Raw genomic sequence first — 25,131 nt, 5'->3', positions numbered from 1 at the left:
TGTAAAGTGATTTTTGCAGATGCAGAATGAAGTTTTTAGTGTTATACACGGCTGCTTCACAACCCAGCCTTCCTGTTCCTAGAAAACCATGAAGCCTCGAAGTCCATGTGAAATGTACATGGATGCTCACTGCAACATTATTCATAATGGCCAAGAAGTAGGAAAACTCAGATGTCCACAAACTGAGGGATGGACAAATAGAATTCAGAACATTTTTAGTCACGGTGTATAACAACAAAACAACCAGTGACAACAGTTGGACTTTGAAAACATGCAGAGAAAACAGCCAATTAGAGGCCACATCTTGAATTACTGCATTGATTTGAATATTCTGAAGAAGCAAGTCCATGGAGACAGATACTATGTGACTGACCGACTGTGTCTATGGGGAATTCTGGGACAAGAATGATGAAGCACTAATAGCAGGTAGAAATTTCTCTCGAGTGATGAAATATTTGGAAAGCACCGGTTGTGGTGGCGCACACCGGTAGGATTTGCTGAAGGAAAGCAGACTGTGTTGATGATCAAATAGCTCTTGAGTTTTCCTAATTTATTATATACTTTGAGTGAGTGAATTTATTCTATGCAAATTATGCCTCAATAAGAATGTTCAAAAGATGAGAAAAGATACAAAACTTAAAGGTCAAAGTTCTAGAATGGTACAGAAGTCTCTGACCCAAATAAACAATAATATCAACAACACACCACATATTAAATGCTTTATATAGAAGATGATCTGATGACTATCTGGCCACTCTATGTCATTTAACACCCAAAACCATCCTGTTATATCTATTTGCTGATGAATTAACCAAGGCTTCAAAAGGTTAGATGGTATGCCCACGTACCATTAATTGATGAGGTTTCCTACTGGCAACCTCATTATTATGATGCTGACGTGCACTGATAGATATGTCAGGTAAAAATAAAGAGAAGTTTACAGGGATTTTGAAAACATTTTTTAGGAAACATAGTTTTATTAGTCTTTGATCTTGAGTCAAATAAATGTAAGGCCAATTTAATTCCTGGAAATAATAGTATGGTCCACAGGTTGTTTTATTCTCTTATGCAATTAGCAGCCTCAGCATCTGTGGTATTCCTAGTGATCCCTTTCTCTTTAGGGGGCTGTTCTGCAGATATCCCCTGCACTGTGCCTTACAGAATTCTCCAATGTGTTGAAAACTCTCCAGGAGACAATCAATCACTTCAGTCCAAGAATGAGCACATTATGCTATTGAAGTATTTGAGGCATTTACATCATAAATGGAGGAGGCAAAAAGACAGATGGGAGGGACTCACTTCATTTTTTTATTGTTGCAAAATTGCTTTAAATGATACATACATCTCTTTGATGGAGTACGTGCCAATCAGCTAAGGGGATGCAGATGCATAAGAGGAAAGGTCATCCATTCAGGGAGCTCAAATAGACACCCAAAAGTGTATTTGGAGTTTAGATATTTCAAATTAAATGATAAAATTAAATGTTGTACGTATACCCATGAAAAACTACTTCAAATTCCCACTCCTAAACTCTATACCCAAACTTCTAACACCATTTTGCTCTGCCCCTGCTCATCCACACAGGTCACACTGGCAGTTTGGGTCCATCTGGACCACGGGAGGCTGTGCGAGGCTTTATTCTGAGCTCTGACAGTGCATGGGGCTCTGCTGTGGGAGTCTTCCTGACTCACTCTTCAGCACCAGACTGAGCCAACTCCAGATACCAGTCAAGGGATAAATGGGGACAGAACTAAAAATCACAAGGCGACCTAATTTGCACCCCATATAAAGTGTTAAAAATAAATAAAAAGGTCAAGTGAAAATCATCTGAAACTTTGTTAAGTTGGGCATGGTGTCATTTGCTTGTAATTCTACCACTCAGGCGTTTAAGGCAGGAGGATTGTCCTGAGTTTGAGGCCATCCTAGGCTATAGCATGAGTTCCAAGCTAGCCTAGACTACAGTGTGAGACACCCCCCCCTTATCTAAATTAATTAGTTCTTTAAAAAAATCAGAAAAAAGGGTGTGGTCTCTTGGCACCTCTGACTGAGCATCTCTTCTGTGAGTCTGACTGGCCCTGCCTAGAATGAGCATGTTAAACAACTTATTATCAGGCAGGCCACATCCTTTCTTTATAGACAACTGATATGTGGAAAGGCCTCATCTTTATCTCTAACGACAGGAAGTCTAGATGGAGGGAATTCCATATAGAACTGGTATCTTATTTAGTGTTTCTATAGCTGCAAAGAAACACATTGATCATAAAGCAAGTTGGGGAAGAAAGGGTTTATTAGGCTTATACTTCAGCATTGCTGTTCACCACTGAAGGAAGTCAGGACAAGAACTCAAACAAGGCAGGAACATGGAGGCAGGGGCTGATGCAGAGGCCCTGGAGGGGTGATGCTCACTGGCTTGCTTCACATGGCTTGCTCAGTCTGCTTTCTTATACAACCCAGAACCCCAACCCTAACTGCGACCCTTTCAAGTACCCTAAGACTAAAAAATGGAATCCCTATTGGGAAATTGTGACAAGACACTTGAGTAGCACATAAAACCCAGACATGGCCAGCAGAGCTATCACACACTCATGTTTAGATGCTAATGGCTTCCGCTTTCCTATTATGCTCCATGGCTAAGATGTACACTCTGAACATCCTCACAATGGAGAGAAATCCTATGTCATAAAGGAGTAAAGCTTTTTTTTTATAGGTTTGCCTAATTCAAAGTATAAATGGAAAAACACAGATAATTTTTGAAACTGCTATTCTATCTTTGACATTCAAATTAAGACATTTCTTCCCAACTTGTGCCAGGGCAAAGAAAGAGTCTTCCAACTAGGAGTTCTTGCTTTGTTTTCTTTAGGAAGCTTCTAGGAGATTAGATGCAGAAATCTTAGAGATTTTAGTTCTTCAAAGTGCTGCTGTGCTATTTTTTAATGGAAAGTCAAGTTATGAATATATTACTTTTTTTTAAGTGTTGGGATTGTGAGAGTCACCCTGACATCAAGGAGAAAGGACGTCCCTTCCTGACACATGAAAAGCCATTTGCAGTGTCCCCACACCAGCATTAGCAACTCAATTGTTACACAACAGCCCTATCAATTTTCTCCCTCACCTGCCCCTTAAAAGCAGGTATATTTTTAGTTGACTTGTGGACATTGCATGTGAATTCCTTTAATGGCCTCCATCTTAGAACAAATGCCATGCAACAATCTGTAAGTGGTGCCTGACAGCCTAGCACAGAATTAGGTTTAACCCTGGGGAAAGATGCAGCTCCTGGAACCTGTGAGATGATGCGTCACTGCCTTGAGAACTGAAACTGAAGACCTGAAGGAGCTGCCTCCTTCAGGTTGCTACCTGTCGGTTGCTACCAACTACTATTTCCTCACTTATGCCTGTGCTTGGGGACACTGGGAAAGACGACTACTTCTTCAGAGCAGCTCAGACACTGGCAGGAAACGTCCATCTCCCATCTGGTGATTTTGTAATGCCATCTATGAGCATTGCCATGTTGACAACACCCCTTCCAAAGCATATGAGTTCTTGACGCCTATTAGTGTCCTCGGTTCCGGCGCTTTCTCCACAAGCCCAATTTAGCCACCCACCCACAAAGAACTACTTCTCCACAGCTGCTTCCTCTTAGCTGTTTGAAGTTATGAGGGCACTAGGAGACAATACTGTTTTGTACATGTTTCTAAATATTTGAGAGAACATTTCCCTTTCTTCATGTTTGATGGCAGACAGTTGACTAGAGATGTCAGCATGAAGTTCTTAAAAATTCAAAGTCAGACAAAGCTGAGACCAGTCACCAGGGAGTGTCCCTCCTACTGACTAAGAACAGCAAAGGGAGAGGTTGGAAGATTCCATGCCGGACTGGGAGTCATTAGCCAGTCATTAAGTCTGAACAGGTATGCAAGCTGGAACCTTCATCAAGACCTGTGCCAAGTACCTCCAGGCATTGTCAAAGAGACAAAGTGCAGTAGGACAGACCTGCACACTTTCTGGAATTCTCCATGTTAGGCTGGCTACCACTGAAGGACATTTTGTGGATGTATGAATACAATTCATGAAGATACCCTTTGAGCCTAGTGTCTGGCAACGTAAGTATCATTTCAAAAGCACTTAGATGCCAAGTCCAGACGATCTTGGTTTAAAGATATTCACAAGTCTTTTTTTACCTGCAGCTAAGTCTGTACATGATGTATCCAATGGTTTCCTTATAGTACCTGTGAAAACTGATCTACCATGCATATGAATTTTAAAATCTCAGTATTGCTAAGATGGCCATTTCCTTTAAGTTGATTGATGAACATCAAATGAAGCAACCATCTTTTGTTTTCTTGGCAAAAAATGGTCAACCGATTCTAAAAGTAATATGGGAATACAAAGATTGAAAGTAACCAAGATAATCCTGAAGAGAAAAGTACAAGAGGAGAGGACTTCCTCTGATCCCTGAATTGTTAACAGTTCTCTATAACGGGCCTTCGCCTTGCACACAGACACTTGTTTGGGAACCAGAAGTCTGGTTTTGCTAACCACTTATAGCATAGGCACATAGAGCATTATATATGAGTAAGCAAAGCCCGGCGGTGGTAGCGCACACCTTTAATCCCAGCACTCGGGAGGCTGAGGCAGATGGATCTCTGTGAGTTCAAGGCCAGCTTGGTCTACAGAGTGAGTTCCAGGACAGCTAGGGCTATACAGAGAAACCCTGTCTTGAAAAACCAAAAGAAAAAAGAAAGAGTAAGGAGGTATTCCATTGAAATCCTGAAAGACACCATTCCTTCACTTGAAGCCCAGGATCCCCTCTTGTGAGAATTGTCTCTTAGGGGTTCCTGCATGCTGCATAGATTTTTTTCCACACCTGGTCCATCGGATCTTTAAGAGGGAAGATGAAGAATCTTCACTTATAACAACTTTCCCTTTTTGGTTAACTGGAATGTGCTCCAAAAATAAAAAAGAAAACCCTTTAGAAGCAACAAGATTTTGATAACACTGAAAAGGGAAACCTTACCTTCTCTGGTGGGTGGTTAGCTATGAGGGTTGTAGCCCTTTGGCTAAATATGTGTGTTGAATAAGTATTGTTATACTTTGTTGCGGGTTCTTCGCCATCTCGGAAATCGAGAGCACACCGTGTAACATTCAAGGGTTCAATCAGTGCGCAGACCTCGTGGGTGTAATAGTTTTCACTGCCTAGGAGGTATCCTACAAGAAGAATGGGAGAGGAAACAGTCAGCATGGCATAAAGCCTGTTAAGCAAACGAGTGTTCCAGCTTTAATTGCCTAATGCGTTTGATTGCCCGTGACGAGGCTAATCAAATGACAAGGCTAATCAGAGCTACATTTCTTAACATCTCTATATTTGCTTGTAGACACCATTAAAATGTTACTGCACAGAAACCCAAGTCCTTTTCTTACTGAGGCTTCAGAGCATCAGCTCTATCATGTCAACTCTTTGTAAGTGGGCGACTCCCTGGAAACTGGCTTTTAGAAATCAGAGTTGTTCAGTAGGCAATAAGTTGTTAATCCTTTAAAGCTAAGAAAAAAAGACAATGCACTGGTAATATGATTTGTTACAAGGTTTTGCTTGTAAGATAATAAAAACAGGATTCAGATCACGTCTGAATTGCTGTTACTGCAGTTCCGAGACTGGCAGATGTCTGTGGTTATTTATGAACAAGGCCTCAGCAAGAGTTATATTTAGTCAAATGCTGACACCCAGTGGTGGAAAGATACAAACCTTTCCAAATACAAGCTCTCTGGTTGCTTACCAGCTCCAGGTCAAAGTAGAGCATTCCATCTAGACTGTTCCACATACAGTACCTCAGCTGCTGTTCAGAGACATGCTGCTCACTGAGCTGAGCGGCCTGTCAACCTTGCTGTTTCTGTAGCAGATCCCTCTCCCACAACAGAGACTGAAGCACAGGAGGAAAGGAAGTTTCCCAATAGCTGTTCTGCAAATGTTCATGTTTTGCTGAAGTACGAAAGAAAGCCGTGCTGTGTATTAGGATTAAATTCACAGACTTGCTCAGAATAGGTCAGTCACACAAAAGAGAAGGCATTAGTGACGGCCCAGGGCTGGAAGCTGGGTGACTGCTGGAATCTGGTTTCTTTGTATGAGTAATAAAAAAAAAAAAAAAAAAAAAACATGTCCTATAACTGGATTGTAATGATAATGGAACAATCCCTCAACTTGTTTAAAAATCACTAAATTAAATACCTTAATTGAGTGAACTGTATGGTATGTGAATTATACTTCAATAAAGCTATTAAAAGGAAATAAACTTCCCTGGGCTCTTAGCTATATTCTTAAACATACTCCTTTTTATCCTTAAAATGATGAAAAATGTGTCTAGCTCTTTCCCTTCTCATGAATTTCCTCTACAATGACAACCAAGAGCTTTCTATGGCTTATATAATAATTTAATTCATTTTAGATTAACTATTTTCCATGATCCAAGGTCAAGGTCCTACATATAATTAGTATATCAGACATTAAGATAACTTTGTGTGATTTTCATCTATATTTATAGCAAATGAATCCAACATATTTATTACTTAATGTGAAATAGAAAAATGTGTATTCACAAAAAATAATTTCAGGGCTGGTGAGATGGCTCAGTGGGGAAAGGCGCCTGCCTGCCACCGAGCCTGAGTTTGTCCTCAGACCCCCATAAGCATGCTGTCATGCCCACATGCACACATGGACACACACATACACACAAACAAATAAATAAATAAAATGAAGAACAGTGATTTCAACTTTGTGATTTCAACTTTGGCAATTAGAATGATCAGGACCTAGTTTGTGTTTTTAACATTGATGAGGTATTAGAGTTTGGAGGGAAGACTTCAGGTTCCCTATCCATTAATATAAACTATCACTGGGGAGGACATATGCACAGGGTACATTTGGTTATAGGAACCATAAATATCAAATGATATTATGAATAGGAGAACTATAGAAATAGAACTTTTTCCTCAAATACTTGGCCAAACTGACACCACACAACCAGTGACAGTCACAGTGCCTTTGTCATTGAAACTCTCAAACTTGAACTTGGGATCGAACTAAGGTTCAAAAATGCAAATTTTTGTTTGAACTCTCTCCCCAGCTGTTCAACTAAAATGGTAATTACACAACTTGGATTTTAATACAGTTTTTAATAGCCACAGTCTGTCAAAGAACAAACACTAACACATCCTCTAGCAAATGCCTGCACGAAAAAAATCCACAAGCCATTCCTTTAGAACTTCCAGGATGTTAAATCTTATGAAGACTGATTTTTAACAGTCATTCAAGGGCACTGAAGACTTGTCCAGTCTCAGCCAGAAAGAATGTCCCAGCTGGCTAGTGGTGCTGCAGTGCCCTGGGAGGGAGAGGGGGACACCGGCTCTCCCACATGCTTGATTTTGACCTTGGCTTTAGATCCAAGTGCTTGGCTGCGTCCAAGCATAAGTGGACCTGCTCCTTTTTCCAAACTCTGCTTTGGCCTACCTCACATGGAAGCAAATACCTAAAGCCAAGCTACAAGGAAGCGATCAGCTTATGATTACAGTGGCGCTCTCCCCTCTACCTTCTTCCCAAGAAGCTTTTCTCACAGCTATGAGTCGATTCCTCAACACCTACTGTCCACTTAGCTTGTAAAAATGCACTCTTGCAGCCTCTCCCTCTACCCCTCCTTCCCCTTCCCTCCCAACATAAGAAGACTCCAATCTGGGACTCGAATGTGGAGTTCTCCTGGAGCTTTTTACTTTTTTTTTTTTCAGTTTGGTGAGTTTATGTTATTCCATGTCTTACCAGTTACTCCAATTTTGTTAGTCTACTTAAATGTTATGTTTTCAGTGTTTGCTGTGGGTGCATGCCCACCCAGAGCTCAGCAGGGAGCTGGCTTGTGGAGGGATCATCAGAAAGCAGCCCACTGTGGTGCTGGATGATTTGCTCTGTGTTCAAGTTTCCAGTCATTTTGTTTGATGACACTTGGGTGTGTTTTATGAGCTGGCTGCAGTAGGTCTGTGTTGTTAAAAAAAAAATACATATTTCCATTACCAAAGTAGGTATCAAATCCTCGGCGTGTTGGCAGACATTCTTTCTGGCACATTCCCAGGTGCCATTTCCCAACCATATGTGTAGCATAGCCTGCTTCCTTCAGGAGCTGGGGCAGGAGTTTTTCATCCAGGGGGACACAGCTTGGCTGGCAGACCCTGATGAGGAGATGCTGTAAGCCGGTATGGATCTTAAAGAGAGAAACACGGAACTGAGAGTTAATGCCCTGGAAACACTCTGAAGGAGTGGACAAAGCAGCCACCTAAGTCCGGGTGTGTTCTGAAAGGCAGTCTGTCCAGTGACACAATAAGGTAATGGACACAAATAGGAATTGGATGTATGAATACAATTTCAACAAACCAATAGTCTCAACAAGTACTTATGCAGGCACTATGTCAGGAACTGGTAATTTAACCTAGCAAGGAAAAGGATTCCAAAGCCACTGCATGTGAGAAGTTGAAATCTGATTAGAAGGAGCATTTTTATTCTTGGAGGACTTGATGGGTTTTTGGTTTTTTAGAGACTTATTAGCTGTATGATGAAACGGATGGCTTGTGATTCTTATCCTACTTATTTTACATAAACTATAATCGGGAAAGACACTGATCTTTTCAAGACCGCAACCCATTGACTTTGACTACTGTTTGGGAATGGCTCACAGGGCACAGGGACCACACAGCATCCAGCCTTAGAAAACAAAGACTTGCATTTGGGAATAGCAAAAAATGCAATTTCTATCATTTCAGAAGTTCCTTGAATTTTAGTGGGAATATACTCCTAATAAATCCTCCATAAATTGTAACTTAGACTAGCCCATCTTACATACCCTCAGCACTTCCACGCAGAGCCTACTTTACAGTAACGTGCTGAATACTACCTGTGATTTAATGAACACCATACTGGAAGTGAACAGAATGACTATGTGGGCTTGATTTCTGTACCGTGATAAAGTTGAAAAGCATTATGCTCAACCATGATAGATTGATTGGATACTGCCTATAAATGAAAAGACTATTAAAGTATCTTTCCCCTTTCCATAAGAAAGGGAACTCAAGCCTTTATGAGAGAAGACATTCTTCATCAACTTTTACCTAAACAACATATTTAAGTAATACAGGTTGAATGACAGAAGCTGTTCAACAACCTAGCTATCTATTATGAACAGAGGGAATAGACAAAGCATCAAATAATGCTAAACATCATGGCTGGTGTAGAAAGCACATTTATCTTTTCATACTTTGTTTTTGATAACACATAATGGACCCATTATTGCCATTTTCACTGAATAAATGCTTTCTCATTTCTGTTATGGTAAATTGCAAATGGTATAACTGATCTGAATGTTTATTCTTTTGGTCTTCAATACTTTTTTAAGCAAGAGCAGGTATCCTAAGACTAAAAGTTTTGGCAATGGATGCTCTACCATCCAATAAGGACTATTTTTCTGAAGAAACAGGAGAGATGGTGACCAGTGACATGAGATAGGTAGCCAAAGACCAAGTCTCCGAAGAGGTTGTGAGAGTGGGCTGTGTATAGATGGAAGTAATACCACTCCTTCCCCTGGACTTAGAGAGCACTCCGGACTTGCCTGTTTCATCTGAAAGCCAGCAAAGAGAAGCCTAGGGGTCTTGTGCTGATAGATGCTACCATACCCCTGAGAATGGATGAAGCAGTCCTCCAGTGGACCTGGCCTTCCTCCCTGGAGATCTTGATTTCCTTAGAGCTGTGGCTCTCAACCTTCCCAATGCTGAGGGTCTTTAACACAGTTCCTCATGCTGGAGTGAGCCCCAATCATAAAATGATTTTCATCACTACCTTATAACTGTAGTTGTGACCCACAGGTTGAGAACATTACCTTAGATACACAGGACTCTGAGGACAGTGAAGACTGTGGATACCAGCTCTCAACCCAGGTAGGACTTTAGCACCCTGGTCTACTAGAGGTGGGTATCAAGAAACTTGCTGCTAATAATTCCTTAAATGTGTTTGTGGGTGATTGGTTTGCTGCATAATATAATGCAGAACAGGATAAAGCAGGAATCTAAACCCATCGTGGCTCTATTGCATACAAGCTCTGTGACCTTTAGACAGTAAGATAGCGGCTTCTGTGACTCACTTCGGTCTCAACATTTGTAAGGTTATCTTCATCTGTAAAGGAGGGAGCCCAACAGTATCTACTTCCTGTGGTTTGGGCAGGATTAATGAAGTGATATAGAATGCCAAATGCATATTAAATATTCAACACTGGTGACAGTAACAGCTGTGAGCACTTATCAATAACACAACTCCCCTCCTGTCCTAATGTGCTTCTCTGTTGATGTGTTAAAACACTGACCAGACCACCCTGTGGGAGAAAAGAGTTTATTTTGCTCATAGATTGTGAAACCTGTCACAGAGTGATGTTGAGAACCTGGATGCAGGAACTGAAGCAGAGACCACGGAGGAACACTACGTACTCACTGCTTTGGCAGGCTTGCTCAGCTACATTTCTTATAGAGGCAAGGCCCACCTGCCTAACGCTGGCACTGCTCTTAGTAGGATGGCCCTCGATACATCAATTAGCAATCAAGAAAATACTCCACAGACATGCCCGTGGCCAACCTGACAAAGGCCATTAGTCAACTGAGGGTCCCTCTTCACTGGTCTTACCAAGCTGGCCACCAAGTTTAACCATCACACCTCCCAACACTCTGCTTCCTCGAGGACCGAGGCTTTACTGAGCCCTTCCACCCAATCTTGAACCTATTTCCCAGACTGTTTTGCATATGACTATCATATACAGTACACACTGGAACGTCACATCTATAGTTCCACCAGAACTGCAGCACACATTTAGCACTGATTCTCTCGAAACTTCAATTGCTAACCACTCAGACCATATAGATCCACAGACTTCCATTTGGGTGGGTTTTGTTTTGTTTTATTTTCATTATTAATATTAATATTATTATTAGTTGTGAGCCTAGCCTTTAACAGCTGAACCATCTCTCCAGCCCTTATCTTCATTATTTTTAAATTATATTTACATGTGTGTGTGGCAGGTGGGGGATGCTTATGAACTTGAGTGCAGAGATTGCAGAGGCCAGGAGAGAATGTTGTGTCCCCGACGATGAAGTTGAGAGCTACCAGATCTGGGTGCTGGAATCTGAACACGGGCTCTCTGGCAGAGCAGCAAACACTCTTAGTTGGTAAGCCATTTGTTCAGTCCCATGTTTTGTTTCAAATATTTGGCAGTAAACAATGCAAAATTCAGACCAAAAAAACCTTTCAAACTTAGTTTTATTTTCTTTTTTACTACAAACTCCAATGAAAGAGTTTCCTCCCAAGTCTTGTGAGAATGTGTGTGGAGCTGGGATTGAACACAGAGCCTTTTACATGCTCTCCCAGTGAGCTACAGGCTCAGCCCTCTTTCTGTTTTGAGACGGGGTTTCACTAAATTGCTCAGGGAACTGACTCTGTATGCCAGGCTAGCCTCAAATGTGTGATCTTCTTGCCTCAGCCTCCTACATAACTGGGATTTACAGGCCTGCCCCACCAAGCCTACCATTTTTGATGTTTTGTGTGGGAATCAGTAGTTTGCAGGCTGAAGATGAACCATGATCTCGTACCTCCTAGGCACGTGTTCTGCCACTGAGCTATATCCTCAAACTCCTCATGAACTTTGGATTTTATTTTTTGTGTATTTTGTCAGCGCCAACACTTTTGAAATTGTGCCTGTCATGGCTTGATTCCATGATATCTTTCTGTAATTTCCTAAAAGAACCATAGAGACTATCTAAAATGTTAAAGTATGATAAATTCACTATCATGGTTTCATAGGTAAATATAAACATCAAAATGTATCAAGATGTATGCTTAAAGTACATGAATTTTATTGCATGTTAATCATACATTAATAAGTATTTTATTTTAAAATGAAAGTACATTTTCTGTAGATTATTAGGCCTCTGTCAGCAATCACTGGACACATATGATGGGAACATTCCAGAGGCCTTCCTGGTGCCTTCCAACCAGGTCATGTTCAGTCTCTAGAAGCCAAAACAAAGGACTTACTGCCCTTCCAACGCTGGCTTCAGATAGAGGTCAGTCAATGGGGAATTAGTGGGAGAGAGAAGAAGGACAGGGGAGAGCCAGCAGCCCTGGGCCAAGGTGCCTCGGCCTGGCCACCTGCACCTTTGTACTGAGGTCACTCTGAAAGCAGCATCCCCATGTGCCTCCCCCTTCTAGGCCACGTCAGCTTTCCCACTGGTTCTCTCTGCTACACTTTCTGTCTACTCCCACATTCACATCTTCAAATAAAATATGGTCACTTTGCAGAGAAACCTTGGACTCTAATTTGAATATTCCATCTCCTTCCCCATTCAACCCTGAATGCTAAGGATTTTATAATTTCTAGAGAAAGGTACTCATCACTCCACACGCGCATAGAAACATGCACGTGCACACACACACACACACACACACACACACACACACACACACGCATACAAGTGTGTTAATACACACAAAGGATTCTTTCCACTGTTAGCACTACAAGCTTACTAAACAGAATATTGAGCCAAGGCTCAAACACTTCATAACATATACCAATATATCACCCAGCAGGATGTAAAAGTAGTATTTGATGGAACCCAAAAGCATCAGTGGATATAAATGTGCAAAGCTCACATGGGAAGCCCATCTATCACACACAGAGAATTGTCTCTGATCACTAGAAAACACTGCCAAAAGATGTTCTGCAGTTTGGTTTTTCTGTGCCATGGGCAGCGAGGCAGGCAGTCAGCTGAAACCTGTTTCCATTCTCTACCATCATGCAGAACGGGGAATTTGTTCTTTTTAGTTCCTGAGAATTTATTTGACAGAGCATTTTTATGGCATTATTGGGAAACAGAAGTCAAACTCTGGATGGCAGCCAAAGACGTGTGTTTGGTCTGTTCAAATGCTGTTTAAAATCAGGAAGCTATACTGTGTGGAGACACAGTAAACAGGCAGGTGCCAAGCTCATGCCACTCCAGCACAGAACTCTGGGGTTATCCCACAATGCCTGGGGCAGGCTGTCATGGGGTACAAATGCAAATCAGAAAAAGGACAGTTATCTAAACACAAGAAAGTATACAAATCTAATCCAGAAAAAGGCATAGCTGTAACATATGAAAGTTCATGGGTGCTACCACTCATCTGCCTTGTGTGACTATCTCTTCTTCATGAAAACAAATCCTCCTGCAAAAACAGCCCCTCCAAGAGATTGCATTTGACCACCCAGGATCTGCTCCACTGCTGCCAAAGGTATGCAAACCCCAGGGAGGGTCTTGCTTTTCATGACATAACCGACTAGAAACTTTAGTCTTTTTCTCTAGAGACCTAGGAGATGCTCGTTAGTTAGAAGGAGAAAAACAAAATCAAAACCACTTTCTGCTGTGGGAAGGAGGTTCTTGGCTCTTAGGTCAGAAGTTCATCCATTCCCCTTTCTGAGACCCAGGCAGTCTACTGATTAACTTTGTGTCTGTGGCAATAGTTTTATGTCAAGTTGACACATGCTAGAGTCATCTGAGAGAGCGAGCCTCAACTGAGAAAATACCTCCATAATATCAGACTGTAGATAAGCCAGTAGGACACTTTCTTAATTAGTGATTGATGGGGGAGGGTCCAGTTCACTGTGGGTGGTGCCATCCCTGGGTTGGTGGTCCCAGGTTCTATAAGAAAGCAGTCTGAGTAAGTCATGAGAAGCAAGCCAATAACAAGCACCTCTCCATGGCCTCTGCATCAGCTCCTGCCTGGAGATTCCTGCCCTGTTTGAGTTCCTGTCCTGATTTCCATAGATGATGGACTATGAAATGGAAATGTTAGCTGAAAAAACCCTTTCCTCCCTGATTCCCTTTTGGTCATGGTGCTTCATTGTAGCAACAGAAACCCTGACTAAGACAGTATCTCAGAGCTCAGGACACATCAGCCACCTTCATAAGAAACTGTACCAGGGCTCAATGGACCACTGTAACACACTTGGCAGTGGAGACCATTTCTCTCCCACCCTCAACAGTGGTAGGATAACACCCGGTGGAGCAGAAAGGAAATTCCATCTGTCTATCAGCCCTACACAAGTTGAACACATACCCTCCACGCACCCATGTGTTTGTGAAAAGCCACCTCTATGGCACTTGAGAATTCAGAAAACTGAACAGGCCTGCCCCTCTACCTTACACACCAGGGAGCCTGAAGGAGGTTTTCCGGAACAGAAAACAGAACAGAACAGAACAGAACAGAACAGGAGCCATGGGACATGATAGTGGCCAGCCAGAGGTTCAAAACTCTCATCCAGTGCTTTTGTCAGTCTCCTGTAGGTTTTAATCATGGTCAGAAGACACTTGTACTACCCTACAGTTTATTCCTGGGGATGGCCACAAAAGGAGAGTAGAAAATTTTCTCCCTCCCACTTCAAGCCTTCTGACAGTCAGCTGCCCAGGGTGCTGAAGCCAAGAGCTACAGAACACACATTATGTCTTAGGACCCTGGCTTGGCCATCTGGCTTCAGAACTGGCCCACACCACTGACAGTTTTAAGGGCCTATTCATTTTGGTGTTGATTAGTAAAGAGTTCACGGCTTTGACTAGACACACAAAGCGATGCTGTTTGTAAAAAGAACAAACAAGGTAGAAATGGTTTCTATAACTTCCTCTGCTTAAATTATAAATCCAACAGAGGTTTATTAAGAAAGAAAATATAAAAATTGTGAGAACAGAATTTTTAGTAAAGTGATATGATTAAGAAAGCAAAATCAATAATGATAATAGTGACCGGAAAGCAACAGTATATGCACAGATATTTTTCAGTTACAAATTGTTTATTACATTTATTTATGTGGAATGGGGTATATGTGTATGTGTGTGCATATGTATCTGTATGTATGTGCTTGTGTGTGGACATGTGTGCACTGCTTCACACACGTGGAGATCAGAGGACAGCGTGTAGAAGTCGGTGTTCTCTCACCTGTGGATCCCAAGGACTGAGCTCAGGTGAGCAGACTTAGTGGCAAGCAAGCACCCTTACCTGCTAAGCCATTTCACTGTCCTTGAAGTGATCATCAAGTAATCAACTACATCAGTCAATCAACTACAAAAATGTCACAAATCAACTGATCATATCCCAGATGGCCTCCTGGCTGCGTGCTGCTCTAATCTCTGCCTCCTTGCACTTTGGCCAGACGATGCTATGACTCTTCCGATTAGCATCACATGTGCTCACCCAAAGCCCCCGCTACCAATTCTCCTTGCTTTTCCTCTGTTTAATCTAGTTCAATGACTGGGAACCAACCCATCAAGGCTGGTAGGGACCAGGCCAGACCCTGAGGACAAGCAGGAATAGCAACTAATAAGGCCATGTTTACACAGACCTTCATGTCACCAGGCCCTCTTCCTCTGCAAGTGTCTCCTGCCAGTCTTGAAGCAGAAGTCAGGAATCACCTCCCCTGTGCCTGCACAGCCTCTTCCCATATTTCCTGTTCAAGGTTCTGCTTCGGGGGTGAGTAAAAAGCCCTGAGAATGTCTTGTCTATTTATCAATATGATTAAGAAGAATGTGGCTGAGGTCCCCTAGGAAAGGACTGGTGTCATCTTTCATTGTCTGTCTTCTCTGCCAAGGCTTATAGAATTCTGGCGTGGAGTGACCTCCTCAGTCCCCAGGGAAGAATAAGTTGAGGACTAAAAAGAGTTACTTAGCATTTTCACTGAGACCTGCCATTTTTGTTGTCCTTCAATCTTTCTTCTCCTCTCCCTCCTCCCTTCCCTTCCTCCTTCCTTCCTTCCTTCCTTCCTTCTCTCTCTGTGTGTGTGTGAGAGAAAGAGAGAGAGAGAGAGAGAGAGAGAGAGAGAGAGAGAGAGAGAGAGAGAGAGAGAAGGTCCCACCCTGGTAGACCAGGCTGGCCTCGAACTCACAGAGATCTTCCCAAGCACTGGGATTAAAGGAATGAACCATCTTGCCTGGCCTTTTAAAAAAACGTCTTTAAAAACAAGCAGGCACTCATTCCCACTGAGGTAAATTTTAAGTCCCCGTTTGTTTGTCTGAGACGTCTTGATTTGTAGACCAGGTTGAGCTTGTATTCTCTATGTACTTGAGTCTAGCCTCAAACTCCTAGTTCTTCTGCCTCAGCCTTCCAAAGCTGGGATTACAGGCACATGGCCTCCACCCAGCTCAGTCCTAGGTCTTGAACTATGATAGAGCTCCTTCTTGTCAGCTCACACCACATGCATCAGTTTAGCTGCTAACACTGAGCGAGTCTTTACACCAGAGAGAATCAAAGTCAGCCTAACAGAGGAGTCAGGCCTCAGAACAACAACCACTAACACTTGTACTAGAGGGCTGAGTGATGCCTCAGTGGTTAAAAGCACTCAAAGTTCTTACAGAGGACCTGGGTTCAGTTTCCAGCACCCTCCTGGTGGCTCACAACCATTTGAAACTCCAGTTCCAGGGGATCTGATGCCCTCTTCTTACCTCTGAGGGTACCACCACAGTACCAGCCACACATATGGTACACATATATACAGCCAGGCAAAACACTCATACACATAAAATAAATCTTTTTTTTAAGTAGACATTTTTATTGGAGCCTGGAGAGGTAGATGGCTCAGGAATTAAAAGCCCTGGCTGCTCATCCAAAGGTCTCAGGTTCAGTTCCCACATGGTGGCTCCCAACTGTCTGTAACTACAGTTCCAGGAGATCTGGAGCCCTTTTCTGGCCTCCATGAACACCACGCATAGACACAGCATACAACATGCATGCAGAAAAACTCCCATACATGTAAAAAAATAAGATTTAAATTAAAAAATATTACTGGGATTACAGATATACAATGAATATTGTATAGTGAATTGAGTCAACTTGTTAGAATTTGAAAGTTAGTATTCTCAAGTTCTCTGTTTGAACTAAAAACAGTATAGAAATGCTATTAGGAAAGATGAGAAGTTTGAACAGAGGACAAATGAATATAAATAAAATCTTTTCCCTATAGTAAATAGGGGCTGCTGAATGGAAGAGGTGTGGGAGACAGGAGAAAACTACTTTTCCATTAGAAACTTCTGGGCGCATTTCCTAGATGCAGTGTTAAAAATAAGAATGCCAAGCTGGGCATGACAGTACAGCCTTTAATCCCAGCACTGGGAGTCAGAAGCAAGTGGATCTCTGAGTTCCAGGCCTGTGAGTTCCAGGCTACATAGTGAGACCGTCTCAAAAAAACAAAAACAAAAAAATGTAAAAGAATGTCTTATGGAAGTTCAAATTTACAGTATTTATCAAAATTACAAATGATCATTACATTTAAACCCAGAAAATTTATTTTTGAGAAGCTGTTCTACGAATGTGTTTCAAATGAGCAAAAGGACATGTGTACAAGATATTGATTTTTGCCTTCTTTGATACAGAAAAGGCTGGAAATTACATTCATAGCCATTATTATGTGAGTGGTTAAAATGTTATGTTCACTAACAAAATAATATGCAGACATAAATGAAGATGCTATTTATTTAACAATATGAATGAGGCCAAATGTTCGGTAAAATTAAACATGGTACAAAGGTGTGACCAGGAAGTTACCATTCCAATAAAAAGAATGGAATATCTATATGTGCATTTGCTTGCCCAGTCATGAGGAATTTCTGGAAGGATCTTGTCATTCACAGCTCATCACCTCTCTGTATACTTCCCTATAAACACGGGAACTGATGCCTAAGATGTGTGGGGGTTGGGGTAGAGGAAAAAATTCAATGTAAACCCTTCTAGGAAGCTTTAAGGGTTTTAGATTTATTTGACAGGTTCATATACTTACATAACAGATTTTAACTGTTTTCATATTTCAGCCCCGGCCCTCCATAGTAGCACTTCTCAGCAGGTTCCCCTCCTACACTCCTGACTTCTCTTTGTGTGTGACCCTCTGAGTGTAATTAGTTTTTTGCCTGAGTGTGGGATGGGAAGATTTTACTGAAACAGGAGCAACTATTAGGGACTACACCACTGAAGAAAATAAAGCCCCCCTCCCCTAAAATTTGGGTTTTTTATGCCATACCTGTCTTCTACTTCAAAATGAAATGTATAGACTGATTTTAAAGATAGTGAGTAAAGGTCCTGGGGAGAACAGCAGCCTGGCTGTAGAGAGACTGAATTCTAATTCTCATGTTTGCCATTAGCTACCTTCCTCATCCACAGCTCAGTCTCCCCATTGCTCTCACCCACCTCACTCGGGCACTACACATTATCCACCAAAACATGAGGGTTAAAAGGTTCATGCGAAAGAACTGGTAATAATTAAATGTCTTAATACAAAAACCTAAATTCATATTCCTGTTTAATTCTTAACAGCAGAATAACTAACCTGTGCAGTGCTAGGCAAGGGCTATCTGTTCCCCTTGCAGTGTGTAAGGCAAGTGCTATCTGTTCCCGTGCAGTGTGTAAGGCAAGGGTCATCTGTTCCCGTGCAGTGTGTAAGGCAAGGGCTTTCTGTTCCCATGCAGTGTGTAAGGCAGTGAGTGCTAGGCAAGGGTCATCTGTTACTGTTCAGTGTATAAGGCAAGGGCCATCTGTTTCTACCAAAGATTGGTGGGTATGATGACATGCACTTTCCCTAGGACACAAAAGCATCAGGGACAAAGAAATTTAAGGCTAGACAGAGCATCAGACCTTAGCCCAGGTCCTGTATCTATTTGTGAGAAACCAAGTCCAGCAAGGTCATAATTTGACACATCCAAGACTGAAACCTACTTCTCTTTACTCATCACTTTCAAAAGTAAAAAACCACACACACACACACACACACACACACACACAGTCCCAAAGCTCAAGAGAGCAAAGTTCAGTTAGTCTAGGCTTCTCATCCAATTTTCAAATGTGAAGGTTTCCATAAACATTAACCCTCTCAACATTGGAAGGATTGAAATCCTAGTTTCAATTTTATTGCTGTGATAAAAACCACCCAACAAAAAGTAAGTTAGAGGAGAAAGGGTTGTTTTAGCTTCAGATTGCAAGTTACAGTCCATCAAGATAGGGAAGTCAAGGCAGGAACAACAGCTAACTAGCAACAGCACACCCACAGTCAAGAGCAGAAAGAGATGCGTGTGTGCCTACGCAGCTCACTTTCCCCATTCCCATCTGTCTAAGACACAAACTTAGGGGATGCTGCCAACACAGTGGGCCGCACATGAGTTAACACAATCAAGACCATTGTGCACAAGCCAACCTAATATAGGCAGTCTCTCACTGTGACTCTCTTTGAAAGAGATCCTATCAAATTGACAACTAGAACTAACCGCCACCAATTACAAGACTCTTGAACTGTTCTTTCAAGTACCTAATTTTGAAATAATTAACAATTTTTTCACTTTATTGTACTGAATGATTCTCTCAGAAGTAAAATCCATTCCCATTTTACATTAAACATGGGCAATTTTTAACTAAAAATATGATATTCATTTTTTAAGACGGAGATGTTTAGGAGCACTAGTGGTAATGTTTTTAATACTTCTGAGGAGGAAATATGCTATAGTTGTTGTAAGTATTGACTCTGAGCACACTGCATTTTCATAAGCAGTTCCAACATTTCTTAGCCCTGTGGCCTTGGGCACTTTTCTTCTGTATGACGTGTGTGTGTGTGTGTGTGTGTGTGTGTGTGTGTGTGTGTGTGTGTGTGTGTAAATGTGGGTGCAGGTGTGTACACACACAGCACCCATTGAGGAGCCAGAGGACAACCTAAGGAAGCAGCCCTCAGGCACCTTCTACTTTTTGGTCTTGATACAGGGTCTCTCATTTGTCTGATACTCTGCCATATAGACCAGTCTGGCTGCCCCAAAAGATTCCAGGGATCTACCTGCCCCACCTGTCATGTTGCCAATGCTGTGATTAAAGATACATGGCACCAGCCTGACCTTTTATGTGGGTTCTGGGGATCAGAACTCAGGTTCTCATGCTTGTGAGGCAAGTGCTCTGCCACCTCAATCATTCCCCAAGCCCGAAACTTCTTCCAGCCTCAGTTTACAAATCCTTGTTTCCTTGTTATAAAACAGCAATGCGAATACAACATGACTTTTAAAAATGTAAAATCACTGCTCTTCGGTATAAACATAACATCAGGACAGAACTAGAAGTTAATTTCAAAGAATAATGCTGCTGTTGTGGAGAGAAATATATCTGTATGTTCCAGAACTATCGCCACTGCTATGTCACTATGACCCCCAAGAAATATAAAGAGGTTACTATGTGAGAAAATCTATAGTTGAATATTTGGAAGGTACAGAAAATATTTTCCTGTAGATTCTAAACAAGGAAGTGTCATCAGTTTTGAATTATTGAAGGATAAAAATCATTGTTTTAATTCGCTTTGAAGGATATGAGAAACGTGCCCAGAATGTACCAACGTGTAGAATTTGAAAGCAACGATTGTTCTTAGGCTCCGGTAAAAGAATATCACTAAACAGGAGTAATATCTAACAGGAACTCTTGAACTCTAACGGGTGGGAAAAAGACAGAAGATGCTGAGTCAACTCCCTTGAGAGCCTCTGGTGGTGCTGGAGGACTCAGCATTACCTTTTCCTTCACTTATTAACCACAGGTCCACCCCAGTACTCAAGTATCTCCAAGGGCATGGTGGGTGCCCAACATTAGGGGGTAAAAGTGATCCATTCTGAGTGAGACTCCAGGTGCAGTATTTGCTTTCTTGTCCAGGTCTGTTAGGAGGATGTTGCGTAAATGAACAGCCCTCTCCATTATTTTGCAATGTGAGTTCAATTCTCTGTCTTCAGAGCAAGGGCAGAAGCACCTTCCCCTACTCCTGAGTAGTGTGCTAGTAGACACTTGCATTGGCCCAGGGACTACTGATTACACTTAGCAGCCTGGTAGATTCCCTGGAATGCCCTTACTGCTGGTAGGGAAGCAAGCCATGCTTTAGCTCCATGGTAAACTCTGGCTATGGTTCTGAGTCCTTTAGAAAAATATTATCTTCTCTCTTCAGTCTTCTGATCACTGTTGAAACGTTTATCTCAGTCTTTTGAACACGAGGTTAGTATTGATTTGAAAGGTTTGGGGAACACGTATGTAGGACTGTGGATTCAAAATGCTTGTTGAATAGACACTGTGTTGAAAATTCATTACACAGTGGATTACATCTTACTTACATTTACTGCTAATTCCTTTTCCCTCAAATATCTGCTACCTGACATCTTTGACTGACTTGTTCTAAATATCTACACTGGCGCCATGTTGTCTAAATCTTTGCATGAAGAAAGACCAGAAGATTGTGTGATTGTGTGTGTGTAGAAAGATGAGAAGGGGGAGAGGGAGAGAGGGGGGATGGAGTGATAAATAGAGTCAGAGAGAACACCAGTATCTAATAGTAACCACTACAAATTATTATATTTAATTTGGTCATAATCACATCAGGATTTTATAAACTCATCAGCCTCAGTCAGAATGGGGAGAGGGCTAATTTTACAGGTCTGAGATGACTACTGGATGCAGGAAACCAAGGATTACAATTTAGTAGCTATATGACTGACTCCTCAGCTGACATCCCATTCAGGCAAGTTATCACCTCACCTGTAAAGGAGACTCAAGGTAATGACCTCATGGGGTATTTTATAAATTAAATTTAAAGACAACAAAGCACTACTAAACGTTCCTTCTGATCTTAGTCATCTAACAGACACGTAGTCTGTGGGTAAATTCATCAGTTCCAGAAACCTTTTCTAAAGGACCGTGAAGATGCTCACACAAGTTGGATTTACCCTCAAATGTGGAAGGAGTATCAGCACCCATGTTTCATCTAGGGGTGTGGAGAACCTAGAAATGACTTCCTTCCATTGTTGGTCGTGTACAGCGGAGGATCTGGCCAGCCGACACTGGAGTTTCCAGGTTGTTGACACATGGATTAGTTACAGACAAGCAGATGACTTACTGAAGGACGGGCAGATACAGAGGCACCTGGGGTGTTCCTTATCTCGCCTGTAGCCTGGCTCCAAGGCACAAGAGGGACTGAGAGTAAAGGGTAAGACTTTTTACGGTACCCCCAGAGTTATACACGGTACCCCCCAGACTCATACATGGTACCCCACACCCTGCAGGCTTCTCTGATCATGCTCCCCTTGCCAACAATGTCAGTCTTTTTGGAGTTTCCAAGTTCATCTCTGAAACTCCCATCTACACGGTTTTCTATTCTGTCCCAGTGGGTCACTCCTGAGCACACCAGTTACCAGGGTCCTCCCCGCTCACATGAATTTCACTCTGGAGCTCCTTGCACCTCTCTCTTCATCCTTCCTCCATCCTTCAGGACCCTATCTACCCTCGTCCCTGGGGATTCACAGGTACAGCACCTCGCGATCACAGAAACCTCCACTCCTCAGACCTAGAGAAAACGAAAGCCACTTCAGCACTAGGCCACCAAGAGGACGCCGGACATGCGCAGAGGCCTGGGGAAGCCATGGGCTGCTAGCGCGGTCACACTGAGCCATTGGTGCCAGAGCGCGGCCTCGCAGAGCCACTCGGGGAAGAGAGGCCGGGTTGGCCCGGGGCGGGAGGCCACCTCGTACCTGATAGCGCCCGGTGAGCAGCTGGCTGCGCGAGGGCGTGCACAGCGGCTGCACGTAGTAGTTGTCCAGGACCACCCCGCCGGCCGCCAGCGCATCCAGGTGCGGCGTGCGGATGACCGAGCCGTGGAAACCCACGTCGTTCCAGCCCAGGTCGTCTGCCAACACGAAGACCACGTGGGGCGGCCGGGCAGCCCCGGAGGCCAGGCCCGGCGGCGGCTGCCGGAGCAGCAGCGACAGGAGCAGCAGTAGCTGCAGCCCGGGGCCTCGGGCCTGCCTCCCCGTGCATCCTTTCGGCTCGCCCATCCTTCGCAGCCAGCCGAGCCCGAGCCGCTGGCGTCCTGGATAGAATCAGAGTGGCCCGAGGACCCACAAGATTTCATTCACCTGGGCGGGCCGCGGGCTGGGGAGGGCCGACGTCCACGCCCTCTGCCTCCTCGGAGGGGTCGGGGGAGGAGCCCGAACAGAGCAAGCTTGCAAACTCCGCTGGGGCTTCCAGAGCCCAGAGCAGATTAAATCTATCCGCAACCAGGGCCTCTAAACGCTATAATTAGCGCTCCCCTTTACCCTCAGAAGAAACCACCTTGTAAGTGGTTCGACTCTTGGCTCCACATTCTCTGTCTCCCTGTGTCTGTGCTCCGTGTCTATCTGTGTCTCTGTCTCTCCCTCTTTCTCGAGTGTGTGAGTTGTAACTAGCAAGTTGTGTCTAGCTCGAGGCCATAGTTTGGAGCAGGTGAGAAAATAGAGAAGAGAGCCAGCCATGCAGATGGTGTTTCAGATTCATTATGAAAAGTATGCACCCATGAAGCCACTTCCTTTCCATCAGCAGTGGGCCAAACACACAGTCCATCTGCACAGGGCCTTTTTGATGGTGAAATTTCATTTCCAAGTTATTTGGGGTGTGCCCACGGAAGACTGCTTACTCAATGTCTAGAAATGAGTGATAACTGTTAGGTGGAGGAGAAAATACTGCACTACCTAGAGAACATAGCCTCTCAGGCTGAGGCCAAGTCCACGGGAGCTATTTACAGCTTTAGAAGCTACAGATGAATGATAGCCTTGAAAAAATAACCACTGCTGGTATAACTAAATGACTCGTATGCAGCCGATCGACAGACGTTTGTTGTATTGTTCGTCATACAGGCTTGAACTTCTTCATTAAGTTTAATAAAAATCTGATTATGTGTTCATTTTTACATTTGTGTGAGAGTAAAGAATTTTTCCTTTTTTGGAAAATTATCCTTAAATGTGTGTTGCCCTCTTAAGATACTTATTTTTTTTCCTTTGAAGGTAGATAACTACTTTTCATCTTTAGTAAAATGTAGTTGGAGAGCTTTAAATTTTAGCATTGTAAAATCAAAAGAGACTGTTTTAAAGAGCAGCTTGTTACCCTATATGTTGAAGATCGTATAGGAGGAGACAGAAATGTCCACTGTGGTCTTTGCATATTCTTCTACCCCATAAATTGTTCTCTATGTCCCATCCATTTTTTTTTTGAGCTAGGTGATCACTGTGTAGCCCAGGATAGCGTCCTCCAGCTCTCTGTCCTCCTGCCTCTTCTTCTAACTGAGGGGAACTGGGGTTACAGTCACATGTAACCATCCAGGCTCTCCCCACCCTTCTTGATGAAACTCCAACAGCCTGGCTAACCCTCTTTTATTACTGCTCCTGAAACTAAACATACACCCAGACTACCTGTGTCCTACACTTTCAAGTAAAAGCATGCAGGCTGGTGGTCCCCTGGAAATGTGCACATGGAAGAGTCACTTCTGGTTTTCATCTATGTACTGAATACCTGTGGCATGCATGCTGTGCCCAACAGTTGTTGTTTTTTTTTTTTTTTAATAATCTCTCTACTGGTGTTCATTTGATACTTTATCAGAATTTGACTCAGGCAACAGCTTTGTACACACATGCAAGAAAGCGGTGTAGGTGCTTCTTGGTGCCCTCAGACAGAGACACAGTGTTGATTTGCTCTCTGTGGGATCAGTGTTCCTGGCATCCTATTTCGTCTGTAAAGTTACGATTCCCCCCTTGTAATCACTAAGGAGTCCTCAAATTTTGCTTTTTGGTTTTCATTTCTTGCTTGAATTGGTTATAATTAGGATGGCTATCAATAGTGGCCTTTTAGTTTTCTCTCTATGAGTTTCTGAGTTCCCTATTTAAGTCACTGTGAACTCTTGGGATCTTGTTTTGATAAATATGCCCTAATTCTTTAACATAATTACCTCCCCCATCTCAACAGGCAGAGACTACTCTATTGGAACAATGAGTGGCCCCAACCTTTCCAAGGGATAAAGGTTGAGTGCATTTAGTGGGGCTGGGAGACACACACACACACACACACACACACACACACACACACACACACACACTTAGGTAGCAACCAGGAAGTTAGAGCCATTTTTTGTGATTTGATTGGGAGCAGAATGAGTTGTTTTTGGTATCTGGGCTTATTGTTTCCTCAGCTGGACCCAGAATGGTCAGGCTGGGGCTAAGTCATTCTTTATGGTTCAGGGATATTGCACCTGT

General features: G+C 42.8%; 1 protein-coding gene across 1 annotated transcript in view; it reads right to left on the bottom strand.

The window, feature by feature from the left end:
- Positions 1-23,016, bottom strand: part of Arsb (arylsulfatase B) — a 149,282-nt gene extending 126,266 nt beyond the window's left edge. The window contains exons 1-3 of the mRNA XM_027401718.2: positions 22,603-23,016; positions 8,048-8,234; positions 5,012-5,202 (exon numbers count right to left, since the gene is read on the bottom strand). Of these exons, the coding sequence (XP_027257519.1) occupies positions 5,012-5,202; positions 8,048-8,234; positions 22,603-22,905 (681 nt within the window). The 5' untranslated portion in view covers positions 22,906-23,016. The remainder of the gene's footprint in view (positions 1-5,011; positions 5,203-8,047; positions 8,235-22,602) is intronic.
- Between the last annotated feature and the right edge of the window lie 2,115 nt (positions 23,017-25,131).

This window comes from Cricetulus griseus, chromosome 2, assembly GCF_003668045.3.
Source record: "Cricetulus griseus strain 17A/GY chromosome 2, alternate assembly CriGri-PICRH-1.0, whole genome shotgun sequence".
NCBI classification, from domain to species: domain Eukaryota; kingdom Metazoa; phylum Chordata; class Mammalia; order Rodentia; family Cricetidae; genus Cricetulus; species Cricetulus griseus.
This window is presented reverse-complemented; position numbering and strand designations above follow the sequence as displayed.